This window comes from Urocitellus parryii, chromosome 10, assembly GCF_045843805.1.
Source record: "Urocitellus parryii isolate mUroPar1 chromosome 10, mUroPar1.hap1, whole genome shotgun sequence".
Lineage (NCBI taxonomy): Eukaryota > Metazoa > Chordata > Mammalia > Rodentia > Sciuridae > Urocitellus > Urocitellus parryii.
This window is the reverse complement of record NC_135540.1, coordinates 113,854,511-113,869,541: the sequence shown is the minus strand read 5'-3', so window position 1 is coordinate 113,869,541 and position 15,031 is coordinate 113,854,511. Positions and strand designations below refer to the sequence as shown.

At 38.0% G+C, this 15,031-nt stretch overlaps 1 protein-coding gene and 1 pseudogene across 4 annotated transcripts in view; one reads left to right on the top strand and one right to left on the bottom strand.

The window, feature by feature from the left end:
• Nucleotides 1-2,812: 2,812 nt before the first annotated feature.
• On the bottom strand, nt 2,813-3,061 carry LOC144257322 (short coiled-coil protein pseudogene; annotated as a pseudogene).
• Nucleotides 3,062-6,387: 3,326 nt separating this feature from the next.
• The window catches only part of Nsun7 (NOP2/Sun RNA methyltransferase family member 7), a 33,282-nt gene continuing 24,638 nt past the window's right edge, over nt 6,388-15,031 (top strand). For 2 of the 4 annotated variants that reach the window (XM_026387318.2, XM_026387334.2), the window contains exons 1-3: nt 6,388-6,700; nt 10,518-10,576; nt 10,938-11,068. In XM_026387318.2, the coding sequence (XP_026243103.2) occupies nt 6,388-6,700; nt 10,518-10,576; nt 10,938-11,068 (503 nt within the window). Of the gene's footprint in view, nt 6,701-10,517; nt 10,581-10,937; nt 11,069-15,031 lie in introns of all 4 variants that reach the window. The other 2 variants (XM_026387327.2, XM_077803534.1) reach the window with 1 other exon arrangement.

The following is a 15,031-nucleotide window of genomic DNA, read 5'->3' as shown; positions in this document are numbered from 1 at the left end:
AGTATTGTTTCACTTACTTTCCTTTATGGCAAATGATGCTGATTTTCCAATGTTACTTTTTTCTTTAAGTAAAATAACAAATTTGATTGAAAAATAAAATATTGCTAAATAACATAAGTGGGGAAAATAATCTAAATAGCAGTATATGAATGACAAGGAAAAAAAACAGGAAGGTAGTGCTTGAATGATCAATCCTGGGCATGACCACATTGGCAGAATCCATTATAAATAGTTGTCTACTACAATCTTGTTTCTTCTAAACTTCAAAGGACAACCTATGGTCTACCTCAGTCTTCTGTTTCAAATTAAAAAGTTTTTTTTTCTTCCTCTGCAAGTGATTATAGCTTCTTTGGCTAATCTTTTGGGTTAAAGAACCCACATCATATTTTGATTTTCCCAAAGGGATATTTGCCTTGCCAACTTTTCATTTCCTTTTCAAGCTGTTTAGGACAAGTTTCTTTAAGGCAGGGCAGAAGGACACTTGAATAAAGATTCCCTTTACTGTATGCATAGCGTTCTTCCACAACAGCTCATTTGGTATCAGAGGATGATGCTCACCTACCTATATAATGCTTTCTTGGGTGACTTAGTTTGTTTTCCGTTGCTATAACAAAATACCTGAGGTTGGGTAATTTTTAAACAAAAGAAGTTTATTTTGGCTTACAATCCTGCAGTCTGGGGAAATCCAAGTGCACATCACCAGCATTTGTTCAGCTTCTGGTGAAGGCCTCATTTTGTGTCAACTCATGGCAGAGAAATCAAAGGGGAAACAGGCAGGTAAAGAAGAGATGCACAGGTAAAGAGTGTGTGTGTGTGGGGTGCCAGGTTCACTTTATAACTACCTGCTCTAGTAATAATTACGTATTCCTAAGGGAATGACAATAATCCCTTCATGAGGGTAGAGATCTTATGACCGAATTACCTTTTAAAGATCCCATAACCTCTCAACATTATGTTGGTACCAAACCTCAACATGAATTTTAGTAGGGACAAACCACATTGAAATCACAGGGTATATATACCTTCTTCTTGATCATCTTTCTTCTCTGATGCTCTGAGGATGGGATATTTCAGTATATCTGATCATCAGTCCCAGTGCACCTTGCCAATGAGATTCTGAGAATCCTTATGCAAATAGAGTTCTCCATGGCCTAACCTAAACTTTCAAGTTAAATATAGTTTAAGTCCCACAGTAGAACACTAGATAACTTTAGAAATTAAAAACAAAAACCCAAAAAACAAAAAACAAGGAAAAGGGGTGTTGCAAAGGAAATCAACCACACAGTTTCTAAAAAGCAATAATTAGAAATTTAGTCTTGAGGTTTAAGACCATGAGTTAAAATTCTTTATATTTAATGTTTTTTATTTTATTTTTTTCTGAAATAGCTTTTTATTAAACAGCAAAGCAGAACTGTAACACAATTTTAAATATCTGTAAATTAGGTCACAAAAGGGATGCAAAATCTTTGCAGTTTAATTATATATTCATACAGCTAAAGTCACATATCAAATCTTACACTAATACATAAGATTATTTCATGATTAAAAGTAGTCCAAATCTAATAATCATAAGCTATATTAGTGGGTCTCTTTTCCTATTATCTTAATATTATTTCCAATACTGATTCCCTTACCAAATAAACTAAAAACTAAATTTTAAAAAATTTTAAAGAATGCCTAAACCTCTGCAAACCAAATGGCAGAATTTACAGAAAATTCTGGGAGAATAAGTGAGCTAAAATACTAAGATTAAAATTACCATTATTGTACACGTATACTCTACCATGTGTTCATGATTCTGTTACTAATAAACTCTCAATTTTGCAAGAGTTGATCTATTGAGTAAATGTCCTTGAGACCAAATGGTAACTGGTCTCCCTATGTAGCTTACATAAAGTTATTCAAACTTAATGCACTTTCATATCTATCTTTTGTCCGCCAAAAGTCTATTTTGCCAGAGAGAACACAAATCTGGAGTGAAAGCATTTGGAGTAGTATTTACCAAGTTCTTTCCTGCCCATTTCTATTTTTTCTCAAGATAGATCTATCTTGAACGTACATCCATGACCAGAACTCCTATCTTTTCAGGTCCTAAGTGGGTTATTTTGTGCAAAAGGAAGTTTTAAACAAATCTTCCCAGTATGAGACCATTTTTATAGTTTCAGTCCATCTTCAATTGCTTAAAGAGAAACCATCAATCCTATCTTATTATTAAATACCACACAGGACAAGCCCTAGCTAAGACAGTTTCTTATTTTGGTTAAGTTTCAACAATTAGAGTCATGTTACTCTCATCAGTGATTAACTATTAAAATTACTTTTACAAATGTGAAATCTTTTTTTTTTTTTTCCTTAGGGGAAGGGAAATGGGAAGGAAGAGGCAAATGGAGAAGAGGCACAAGATGGTGGACAGGGTACATAAAGCTGTGCATTCAGTATATGATTTTGGTCACTTTTTCACAACATGGTGGTTATTTTCATATATATTTTACTAAGCCTATATAATAAAAGACAGTGCTAAACCTATATATCAAAGCAAATTTGATAAAACATTCATCTTCAAGTCTCATAAATATATGCAGTTCTAATTATAAAGTCTCTATAATACATTTGCACATTTTCATAGACTAACATAATACACAAACTCTCTTGTTATGCAGTTAATTTTGCCTAGATCTGCCATTAACTTCATAAATATTCAATGAAGCCACAAACAAAGGTACTGAAACTTTTGAAATTTATCCAAGTTTTAAAGGGGGGAAAAAAAAGCTGGTCAGCAGCAATTCCTTAAAACAGAAGGGAAACCAATCCCTTACTTTCTTTTGCTTTTTGTGTCAGTTGTTTGAAAAACACTAGAAGCAGACATGAGGTTTTCTATATATTGTCCAAGAACTTGGTTTTCTGATTTTAGCTTCAGATTTTCTTCTTTAACTGAATCTACTCTTGCAGAGAGATCTTCAAGTGTGTGTTGAAGTTCCAACACTTGATTAATAAGTCGTGTTTTTTCTTCAAGTTCCACCTGATTTTCAGCCTCAACTGCATCCATGTCAGCACTCATCATCTTGGGTAAAAAACTTTTAGATTTTCGATGTAAAATTCTTGATGAATGATCTTCAGTTTGAGGCGCTGGAAGGGGTTGGGATCAGGAGGATGTCTCAGGCCGGGACACCTGGACCAACTGACACCGGCAGCTCTGCCCTCTTTGCCCGTTTTTTATTTTTATTATAATTTTTTTTTATTATAGGCTTCGGTGGAACTGGATACAGTTTTCTATGTCCAGATCAAATGGAAGCAAGTGAGCAAGTGTATTTTGAATATCTACATGGGTAACATATCCTAGGGCTCTGAGTCAGATTCAAGGAATGTTAATTTACAAATGTTTCAAATACTCAAACTCCTGGGGAAAGAAAATCACTCTTTTGATTCTTTTGGCAAAAGGCCCAGTATCTAATTTCTAATTTTTTATACCATCTGTGATTTAATGTTCTGACCACATTACAGAATGTGACTCAAACAAAGACCACATTTTTTACTATGCCATTTTCATAACAGTTGAATCCTACACTTATCTCTATGGTTACTTTTTTACAGTGTATACTGAAATTTAATATGCTCTCCTCTGGCTCTCCCCTCTAATACATTAAGTTGATAATGAGGCCATAACCCAGGAGTGAGAAGTAAGGAAGCAAAATTATGAACACAATTAAAATAAACAGTGACCATGGATTTACTAACTCCCAACTGTTTGCCTAAGTTCTCCTTTGGGTGTGGATTCTTTTATTACATCTTGTTTTCACTATAGTGAAGGGTCACTACATTAAACTACTTATATGAGAAGACAAGCTTGTCAGATTATATTTTGTAAGACTATAATATTTAAGAATTTATAACTCTTGTCTCACATTTTCTACAGACTGTACTGTGTGATGCATGATAAAATGCCTCATGACCTCCAAGATACCTCCCATATTTTTAATCTTCTGTGAAAAAGTAATATTTTGCTGTTCCTGGAAATAAAAAGATATGTAATAGAAACAAGAAGATAATAAAGATCTAATGAAATATTTTAGAGTGTGTATGTTGTGTGCAGATGGCAGAAGGAGGGCAATACAGAAATATACACAAATGTTTGTAAATGAAAATTGAAGGATAACAAAATACAAGTATATTCATCCATTAATTTCTTAAAGTCAAGGTCCTTGATTATTTCTGTATATTCACTTTTCATTCCCAGTGCTGAACACAAAAACAGGCACACAGTAATAAGTTATTGTATACTTATTAAATGAATGAATACATATATGCATGAAGACATTTTATGGGAACACAGAAAACATTTGACATCCTGGAAATGATGGAAGTGGGTGGATTGGTGAGAGAAGAGGTCAGGGAGTAAAGGTCTGTAGGAAATACTGTTAATTTTCCCCATTATCCATTTTTTTTTTTTTTTTTTTTTTTTAGTAAAGTTCTTGATAGTTAGCTGGACACATTTCCCGGCTTCCTTTGCAGCTAGTATGCCATGTAACTACATTCTGGCCAATGGTATGCAAGCAAAAGTAATGTGTGCACCTTTCAGGTTGTGCCATTGAAGGGCATGGACATGCCCTCTCGTACCCTTTCATCCCCCTTTATTACTGGCTGAAAAGGGCTTGGGGATTCACCATTTCAGACTCAGCCGACAAGGGCAAATCCCTTAGAGGCAATCCCAAGTGGGACTTTGGGTCCCTGACAACTTTGTGGAGGAGTATCACCAGTCCATCAGGACTTCGTGTGAGAAACAAACTTCTGTTTTAAGCCCAAGATTATTTTAGATCTGTCTCAGCGGCTAAATTTATATCCTAACAAATGCAAGCTTCAGGAAAGGCTGCCACAGAAGTGGCACTGGCGCTGAGTTCACCAGGTAGACCTAGCGGGGAGGGGTTTCAAGCCTGAGGGGCGTGGGTGCAGAAATGGAAGTTGGGGAGCTGGCTTAAGGGTGGCAAGCAATGACGATGGAAAGCGAGGCAAGGGTCAGATACCAGAAGACCTGTCCTGCCTCTCTCAAAGGTTTTACCCCGTGGCCAAGAAGCTACCGCACAGCAGGAGTGTAGGAGGATGGAAGATTCAAATACAACTCACATGCAAAAAATCGGGTTTCTAGGAGAGGGAAAAGAAATTCACAGAGGCCAAAAGACTTTTCCAAGTTAGTGACAGAGGTGGAATAACCAGACGAGAGTTTTTCGAACTGTGGTCTTGGACCTGATTATATCAGAATCACCTGGGTTACCTGAGGAAAATGCAAATTCCCGGGTCCTTCCCCGGAACTACGGGTTCTAACCACACATCTCTGGGGATGGTTTCTAGCAATTTCCACTTTTAAAGAGAACTTCAAGGGCTTGAGAGTTGACAACCACGGAACCACAGCAGACTACTCTGAAATAGCTCTTTTAAGTGTTCATAAATACGACAGAGCGTGAGCGCTCGGGCCACGTGTGATAGACGGGGCCGAGCAGGTGCCATTCCGCTCACAGGACGAAGAGCCACTTACCCGGCGAGAGGTGCCACCGGCCAAATCCCGCGGGAATAGCCTGAGCGTGGCGCCCGCCCATTCCCGTTGCCACGGAGACCGCGCTCAGGACCAGTCGACCTCAGGAGCGTGGGGAGGCTGAGTCCTCTGCCGCCTGCGCCCGCCGGTCCAGCGGTGCTGCGCTCGTCCCTCTCCGCCGCCGCGTCCGCGAAGGTAGCCGCACGAGGCCGGGCCAGGACCAGAGCCGCGCCCCCTTTCGAGGAGCCCGATTGCGCCCAGCGTTGGAGGCCGTGTCCCCCCTGCCCGAACCTGGACGGTGGGAGTGGCTGCATTTGAACCAAACGGCCTTCGCGGGTAGCTGCCGCTGCAGACGCCACCGCTTCAGCCCCGAGCTCCCGAGGGCCTGTTGCCGACACCAGCCTCAGTGCCCAAAGTGCAGGGGCTGCCGCGTCTCTGTCCCCAAAGCTCTGGGAAACATCCGCCCTCGGGGTAAGGGCGGATTTGTGGGAGCCGGGGAACAGCGCCTGCGGGGCCCGCAGTTGCGGTCACTGGGGCCCTCTGTCCCCATCCTGGCCACGGTAAACGTCGCTCGTCTCTTGGGAAGCGGCTCTCCATCTCTCCTCTCCTTTCTGAGTGCTGGAAGTTTCTCTTGGGGCTCGTCTGACTCACAGGATGGGATGTTTGGACCGGCCAGTGAATGCCACCTTGTAGTCTTGGACGCCACAACCCAGGGGCCGTCCAGAGAGGTGCTGCAGAAATAGTGATTGACCGAGATAACCTTTTCTTTCCACAGAGACGATGCTTAAGATACAAGGAAAACCATTTCCCGGAACATCTTAATTGTCATTGAAGCTTGAGCTAACGACAGCCAAGGGGCAAACATGTTCAACTCCGCCAGTGAACTGGAGTTTTCGGACGAAAACAATGTCGAGGAGATCTCCCAATTCGTTTCCCTGGAGGTGTCAGGTGGCACAGTATCCACCCAAAGAAGTTCGATCATTGTACCCGAAAAAACGGGCTACCCGGACTCCGTGTACGTTTTGGCGGCGAACATTTTTCAGGGTATTCGAGTGGAAAAGTCTTCAGATAAAATCTTAATAAAGTACGGGAATGAACCCCTGCCGTCCTTGCCCGAGTTTGAGGATGAATCCGTACAGCGTTTGTCCTATGAGCTGGCTTTCAGTACCCTGAAGTGTGAGTAGTAACAGTCTTGAAGATCAGCACTAGAATAAAACGATAAGGAGAGAATCTGTGAAATGCAGTCCCACAAACGCATCAGATTTTTTTTTTTTAACCCATGTGCACATCGTTGGTTAATTGCAAACGTCAAGGAATTAAGGAAGCTGCAGTGGAACTAGCTCCTTATTTTTCTCAGCACCTAGCCAAGTGCCTTGTCCTTAGATTTACTGCACGGTCATTAAAATGAGCTGGAGGCTGGGGTTGTGGCTCAGTGATAGAGCGCTTGCCTGGCATGTGTGAGGCACTAGGTTTGAGGAACTAGCTCCTTATTTTTCTCAGCACCTAGCCAAGTGCCTTGTCCTTAGATTTACTGCACGGTCATTAAAATGAGCTGGAGGCTGGGGTTGTGGCTCAGTGATAGAGCGCTTGCCTGGCATGTGTGAGGCACTAGGTTTGAGATTCTTAGCAGTACATATAAATAAATAAAAAATAAAGGTCCATTGACAACTAAAAAAAATATTTAAAAAATAAATAAAATGAACTGGAAACGATTCTGTTAGTAGGGAGAACAAGAGCCTCCTTGAGTGTCTTTCCATTCCCTGTATGCACATCTTATATATTAGTTTATGAGCTTGCATAAACATAAAACCATTAAGAGAATGTTGGAAAAAATATGAAATAAAACGAAAAGGTGCAATATTTTAAAAATGAGTATCACCATTAACCCTAATTAAGATGATTCCACTTTTTAAAAATGTCTTTATTTTTACGTGGTGTTGGGGTTCAAACCCAGGGTGTCTCCCATGCTAGGCAAGCGCCCTACCTCTGAGCTACAACCCCAGCCTAGATGATTCCATTTTTAGCAGATAGCTTTAATTTTGGGAGCCCAACTTCAGTGTAATTTCCCTCTCTGCCTCCAGGGTTCCAGTCCCAATGTTTCAGATTCTCTCCACTGTGGTTGTTAATTATCCACTTCTGAGTGTGGAGCTGACTCTAGGAAAATACCAGATATTGTTAGTAAGAGGAAATCTGTCAAAAGGTCAGGAGTCTTTTGTTTGTGTACTAGTTGTAACCATAAATGTTATACTGGTTTGTAAATTGCATGTAGGTCCAAAAATAATTTCCCTAAATGTTTGGGAGTACTGGCAGCCTGACTAAACTGATGAGCATATGGCTTCTCAAAGAGACACCTTGAAGAGGTATGAAATTTGTAAACTCACATTTGGCTTATATATTTTATGTTCAGAGAGTCATGATTTAAGAAAAACAAAACAGGATTTCATCCCTAAGGTCTTACAGGAACAGTAAAGTTCTAGAAGTTATCGTATAAACTAGAGAGTCCCTTTCATTTATGAGTTTGTGAATGGGTGATTAGATCTCATTACCAGAAAGTAGGAGGAGAAAAAACCAAAATCTCTAAATTATACAAATATTAAGTATATCCCTTTAGTTGTGTTTTATGCTTTTCAGTTGTATTGTTTGTGTCTTTGTGGATGTCCTTTTTTTTTTGCATAAACTCTTTCAAGCAAGTAGAATTTTTACCTGATTAACCTTTTAGAGTTTTAAAGGCCTCATTATGATTTTTTTTTAAATAAAAACTAATTCTATTTTTACCAGATAACCACAAGGTCAGTTTTCTGCTAAACAAGGTAGAATAATTACTAATGAAGAGAAACCTGTTCCTATTGTTTGACTTCTGTAGAGTATTAGCAGCTAATTTGTTTATTTTTCAAAGAATCTCTGTATGCTTAAAGTAATAATAGATATTAAAAAGAAAAACTGATGAAATGATTTCTTATGAGATGTATGAGCAACCAATAAAAGGAAATGAAGACAAAAACAACTTAAGGAGAGAGAGAGAGAGGTCCCCGAAATTGCTGATCTTTTCCCTGGCTAATCTTTCTTTGAGTTTTCTAGGTGTATGTAGTAATGGGTAACTTTTACTCCTAGGAACTGACTGTGATATTAATCTGATCATTTGGGAATCACACATATTCTGTCATTTTGGGAAGTATATAAATTGAAAAACCTAGTAAATGCTTAACACATGGTTTGGTTCTAACTTTTGTGTATTAGTAATTGTAGCAGAGGGTTATCCAGGCTACCCTCAGGTTCAATAATTCCCTAACAGAATTCATAGAGCCTAGCAGAGCTTTTATACTCAAGGTTACAGTTTCTTACAGCAAAAGGACATGGATTAGAATCAGTAGCCAGGAAAGTATGTAGGACAGAGTCCAGGAGCAGATAGACGCAAGTGTCCTGTTGTTCTTTCTCAATGGAGTCTTATTGACAAGTGCTTAATTCTCTTGATAATGATATATGACAACAAGAATGAAGTATTGCCAACCTGGGAAGTTCACCTGAGTCTTGCCATGTAGGATTTTTATTGAGGGTCAGTCTTATAGAGTGCCCATGTCGCTGCCCTTAGTTACTCAACTAATAGTGTCTACTATGGGACTCAAAGCCCCAGATAAAGAAAGACACAAAGGCAAGAGATTTCAGAGACACAAAATTGGTTCACAAGTACTAGGATGTAAAACTATGAACTTCATTTTCCTTATAAATGAAATGGGAACATTACCTTGTACAATATATATCCATAATTGATGGCTAAAATATGGATAATGATTCACAAAAGATTTTCTTTGAAAATTGGAGTCTATATTCCCAAACTAGTATTCTTTCTAGTTTGCCTATCTCCCAAATAAAGGTTTAAATTCAGCTTACCTCACATGTAACAGGTTTTCCATAAATGTTGAACAAATTGAAGACGGCCTTGCTTTTTGTTCAGCTGACTAAAGCATCACACACACACACACACACAAATGAACTGCATATAATATGTAAGTATAGTTTAAGTAATTATATCACAAAAGAACATTCATGTACTGTAGAAGTTTTAAAATATACCATATCCACTTTTGTGCATGCCTGTAATCCCAGCAGTTCAGAAGGCTGAGGCAGGAGGATTCCAAGTTCAAAGCCAGCCTCAGGAAAGGTGAGGCGCTAAGCAACTCAGTGAGAGCCTTTCTCTAAATAAAATACAAAATAGTACTGGGGATGTGGCTCAGTGGTCTAGTGCTTCTGAGTTCAATCCCTGGTACCAAAAAGGGGGAAAAAAATCCCACTTTTTTCCATGTAGTACCTTTGCAATAATCATTCTATTCTATCTGGCCTACTGTCTCTCCAACCCTGCCCCCCAAATCTTTACATGACAATTCCTTGTCACTTAAGTCTTAAATTAGATATCATATCATCATCTTCACTAGTGAGTTCCCCAAATATTTAAGTTGGAAATGATGCCATTCTAACCAAACTATTGGAGAGAATAGAGGATGAGGGAATGTCTCCCACTAATTTTATAAGGCTAGTATAACCTTGAAACACTGTCAAGGATGTTACAAGGAAAGAAAATTTGAAACCTCATAAACATAAATATAGGACAAAAATTCTAAATAAAATATTAGCAAAAAATAGGAATACTTAAAAAGAATAAGAGAAGGGTTTTTTAACATTATTAATTGTATCTTTTTATGTCTTTCAAAAGACAAATTGCAAGGTTGAAATTCCTTTATGACTACTTTGATTATTCAGAGTGCTTCTTTGACTATGATTCTATGTGAAGCCTGGGCCATTAGGCCCAGGATTCATAAAGATTATAAATTTTTATCATGTCATTTTAATTTAAGTCTTCATTAAGAATGCAAATACACTTTGGATATGAAAGTAAACTTACCTTATGGCATTATTTAAAGTATATTTTGACTCCAAAGTTTTCATTTTTAGCCTTGGTATCTTTGATAATCAAACAGGCATTTCCCTTGTCTTGCAGATCAAGATATTTTGGAAACTATGTTAATCGACAGCTATATCTTCCCAAGTACCCCAATAGTAAGTAGACAACTTTTAGAATCAGTTTATGTCATGATTATTCTTAATTATTAAAAAGCTTTCATATTTAAATAATAGCTAGTTTGCTTAATGCTGAGACCGCTTCAAACTACAGGTTCTTTCCTGCTTCTAGTTTGAACCCTTTCCTTTTCATTTTAATGAAAGTACAAAAAATTTTTTTTTTTGAAATTTTTTCTACTGGATTTATTTTCTATTTTGAAGACCTTCCCTATTTTCAAGTCTAACCAGACTTTGTAAATATTGTCACATTCCTGCTCTGTTATGAAAAATAATGGATTGTAAAATGTTGCTATTAGATTTTGTTTGTATACTTTTCTTTTTGTGTGTTTCCTCTTGGTAGCCAGATCATTTGAGCAGTCTTATTATTGTGATGCTGTATGATTTTCAAGATAGAAAATTTCAAAATCGTGTTCTTTCTGATAATGAAGAGTCCATATTGGAAGTTCAAGAAGTAGAGAACCTTCTTAACAGGTAAGTTATAAGTAAAAATGGTTTAATATTTAAAATCAATATCATTGTTTTTACTGGCAAAACTGTATGCAGTATAGTGTGTGTGTGTGTGTGTGTGTGTGTGTGTTTGTGTGTGTGTGTGTGAAAATTTTATGGAGATGAAATATGCAAGTTTAAAAATTTCTTGAGTTCCTTTATAAACAATTTTGAATAGATTATCCTGTTAAAAATCAAAATGTTTAGAAACCTTGAATTATAAGATTCAATATATTAACATGTGAGAATCTTTAAAAATTCTTAATAGTTTTTGGCATGTACATGATTCAGACTTCATCTGAAGCAGCTATTACTTTTTTCCTTAGTTTTACTTTCATGTCTTGAGAGCTTGTTTGGAGGTTCTAGCAGGGGAGCTCAGCTAGTCTGTATACCCTTGAATGAAGACCACTCCTCCTCTATCAGGGAAGGTCATCCTCTTTGACCAAGCACACAGCTTTGCAGCTTCGGGTGGGATGCACATGGAGTGGTGAGGGAGCAAGGGGACTCCCACCTAGCCAGCCAGATCAGCTAAAATCAACCTGGGCGATCAGTGGGGTGACAGATGTCACAGCCAGTTCATCCTCACATCCATCTTATTTACATGTCTTTAAAAACAAAATCTAATATGAATCAAAAGTGAAAGTCTGATGTGGACAAGAACATACCATTTTGCGAAACAGAAAAAAAAATCTATTTTTCTAAGAACAAACTAACGGGATTTAAATCTTTTCCTTTTTATTTTAAATATCAACACATGCCTGCCATGAAGATAATAAATGCCTACCTCAAAGGGTTGTTAGGAGAACTAATTAATTAATACATGTAAAGTGCTCAGGATAGAACCAGACACATAATAATGGTCAATAAGTGATATGTTGTTCTTTTCTTTTTTTAAAGATAGACCTGAGAGAGACAGAGAATTTTTCAATATTTTTTTATTTTTTAGTTTTCGGCAGACACAACATCTTTATTTTTTTTTAATTTTTATATGGTGCTAAGGATTGAAACCAGCGCCCCGCACATGCCAGGCGAGCGTGCTACTGCTTGAGCTACATCCCCAGCCCCATATGTTGTTATTTTCTATGGCTTGAATAAGTCTCCCAGAGTTCTGTGTTGGAAATTTAATCCCCAATGTGGCAGCTGTTTAGTCATGAGGGCTCTGTCCTCCTGAGTAGATTAATGCCATTATTAAAAGGGCTTGCAGAAGCGGGTTTGCTGTCTTACACCCTTGCCCTTCTGCTTTCTGCCATGAAGAAGGCTCTCACCAGAAGCCAACATCTTGATCTTGGAATTCCCAACCTCTAGAACTGTGGGAAAATAAATTTGTGTTCTTTTAAAATTACTTGTAAATTTTCTTAATATCCTATTATTGCCCACAAAGCAGACTAAGACAGTGTTGGTTATAGTTTTTCTTATTATGTTGTTGAACTTTAATAGAATGTACAATATAGCAACAAAAACAATCTTGTAGGAAGTATTTTACCTAATGAATAGTCTGAAACAATTGTTAGTTTGATATCTTTCGATTTTATTTTTATGGGAAATCCAAATCATTTTATTTAAATTATTGAAGGCTGAAACCAGAGGACTCATATAATAGTATAATAATAATAGCTTTATTGAACTTTTAGTATGCCTCAATCATTTCTAAGAAGCTGTTTATATAACAACCTTATGAGTTGGTTACTTTCACCAACTTGTAACGTGGGAAAACTGGGGAACTAGTAGATTAAAGTAACCTGTCTAATGCCACAGAACTAGAAAGGGGAGTAGCCAGAATTCAAACTCGGGTAGTCTGACTGCAGAGTCTATGCTTTAATTATTTATATGCTACCATACCACTTCAGACTGGTTTGGCTGAGGTATGCTGCTAGATTAAAGACATGACATAGACATAGCTTATGTCAATCAGCCATAAGAAATTGTGGGAATGGAGAAGAGCAAAAGCAATCAGATATATGTACTCTGTGTTAGATAAGTGAGGATCTACCCTATGTTTACCACTTGGGTTTTGGGGGAAACACTTCCCTCCTCATACCCACGTGGGCATCCTGCTTTCCAGAACAGGCATCCAGGATGGGGTAGAAAACTTATTGGAACAATATGCTGTGGGACAGGCTCTGAGTTTCAGTTTTCTTATGCTTCTAAGTGAGGACTTAGGACACTTTCCTGGCTATCTTGATAGTCTCAGAGGAGCTAATGAGAGCTGAGGTTAGGCTGAGTTAGCCAGGAAAGCCACAGGCTCTAGCCAAGTAAGAAAGACCGGACTGATTTTATCAGTAGTAGACTTTAGCTGAGGAAGCTAGTGAGGCAGGTAGGAGTTGGACAGGCCAAGGGGATGTCTTGGTAGGCCAGAGGAATCAGTTTGTGTGACTGTGTAGGGACTCCTAATTCCCCAGTTTTCTCCCTTTCCCCATAATACTCACTGCCCTCCTCTGGTCTGGTAGATTACATTGGTATCAGCACAGTGGGTTTTCCCCAAAATTAATCAGTCCCATTATATTATTATTCTCCATTCATTATATGCAGTATTTTGTAATTGAATTACTGAGACTAGTAGAGCAGTGATGGGAAAAATATACATACAAAGAGTTACAGTATTTTAATTCAGAGTTCTAGCTTTCAAGTAATAGAAACCACCTTCAGTTAGCTTGAGTGAAAATGGAAAATGTTCTTATAGATACTTGGATTGTGTTCTTTTTTTAATATTATTTTTTAGTGGTAATTGGACACAATACCCTTATTTTTATTTATTTATTTATTTATTTTTATGTGGTGCTGAGGATTGAACCCAGGACCTCGCATGTGTGAGGTGAGTGCTCCACCTCTGAGCCACAACCCCAGTCCCTTGAATTGTGTTCTTACAGATAGAATTCAAAGACTCAGGAAGAGACTGAAGTCAGGAACTGGAAAGATGTTAGGACTTTATTTTTGCTTTTTTTTTTTTTTTTTTAAATCAGGATTGAACCTATGTGTGCTTAACCACAACCCCAGCTCTTTTTTTATTTTTTATTTAGAGACTGGGTCTCACTAAATTGCTTAGGGCCTCACTAAATTGCTGAGGCTGGCTTTGAACTTGTTACCCTCCTGCCTCAGCCTCCTGCTGGGATTATAGGTATGCCACTGTATCCAGCTGCTTCTTTATCTCTTTATCTTTTTGTCTCTTGTTTCCTAGTATCTGCTTCATTCTCTTTTTCTCTGCACCTTTGTCTTCTCTACTTCTCTGGTCTATGCAGAAAAGTCCCCTACTGTTTTACCCCCATACCTGAACTTATATGTGATAGTCTTATGCTAATTTCTTAGTGGAGACATACTTACCATTTCTATATCCCAATTCTAAATCCCATGAGTAGGGCTGGGGTATGGCTCAGAGCACTTGCCTAGGATGCATGAGGCCCTAGGTTAAATCCCTAGCATGGTAAAACAAATACAACAACAAATTTACCAATCTAAATTCCCATGAGAGGAATTTTGATTGACTCAATATGGGTCAGGTGCCTTCTTTTGGACCAGTCCTCCATAGCCAATTCCCAACTGCAAACAATATGTAGGTGCCAACCTCTGAAGATCTTCTGGGGCTCTAGGGTGGGTACTGTTGGGAAGTAGAATCACATAAACTTCAAAGTATATTTTAGTAAATATCTAGTGATAGGATAAAGGTTCATTTTAAAAGGTGTTAGAATAAATAATTATTGAGAAATTGAATGAGAATGATTTCCTCCTTAGGAAAATTGTGTTTGTTGTTGTCTCTCCCAGGGATCCTTGTGTTTTTTCACACTAATACTTCTCTATACCAAATTGTACCTTTTCTTCATTTATTCACAGCTTCGGAGATGCAATTTAAGATGACACCTATCATCATTTTTTGACATACACAAAGGTCTTTAAGAACTCATTCCTTGTATAAAATTCATTTTTACTTTTGGGTACCAGAGACTGAACTCAGAG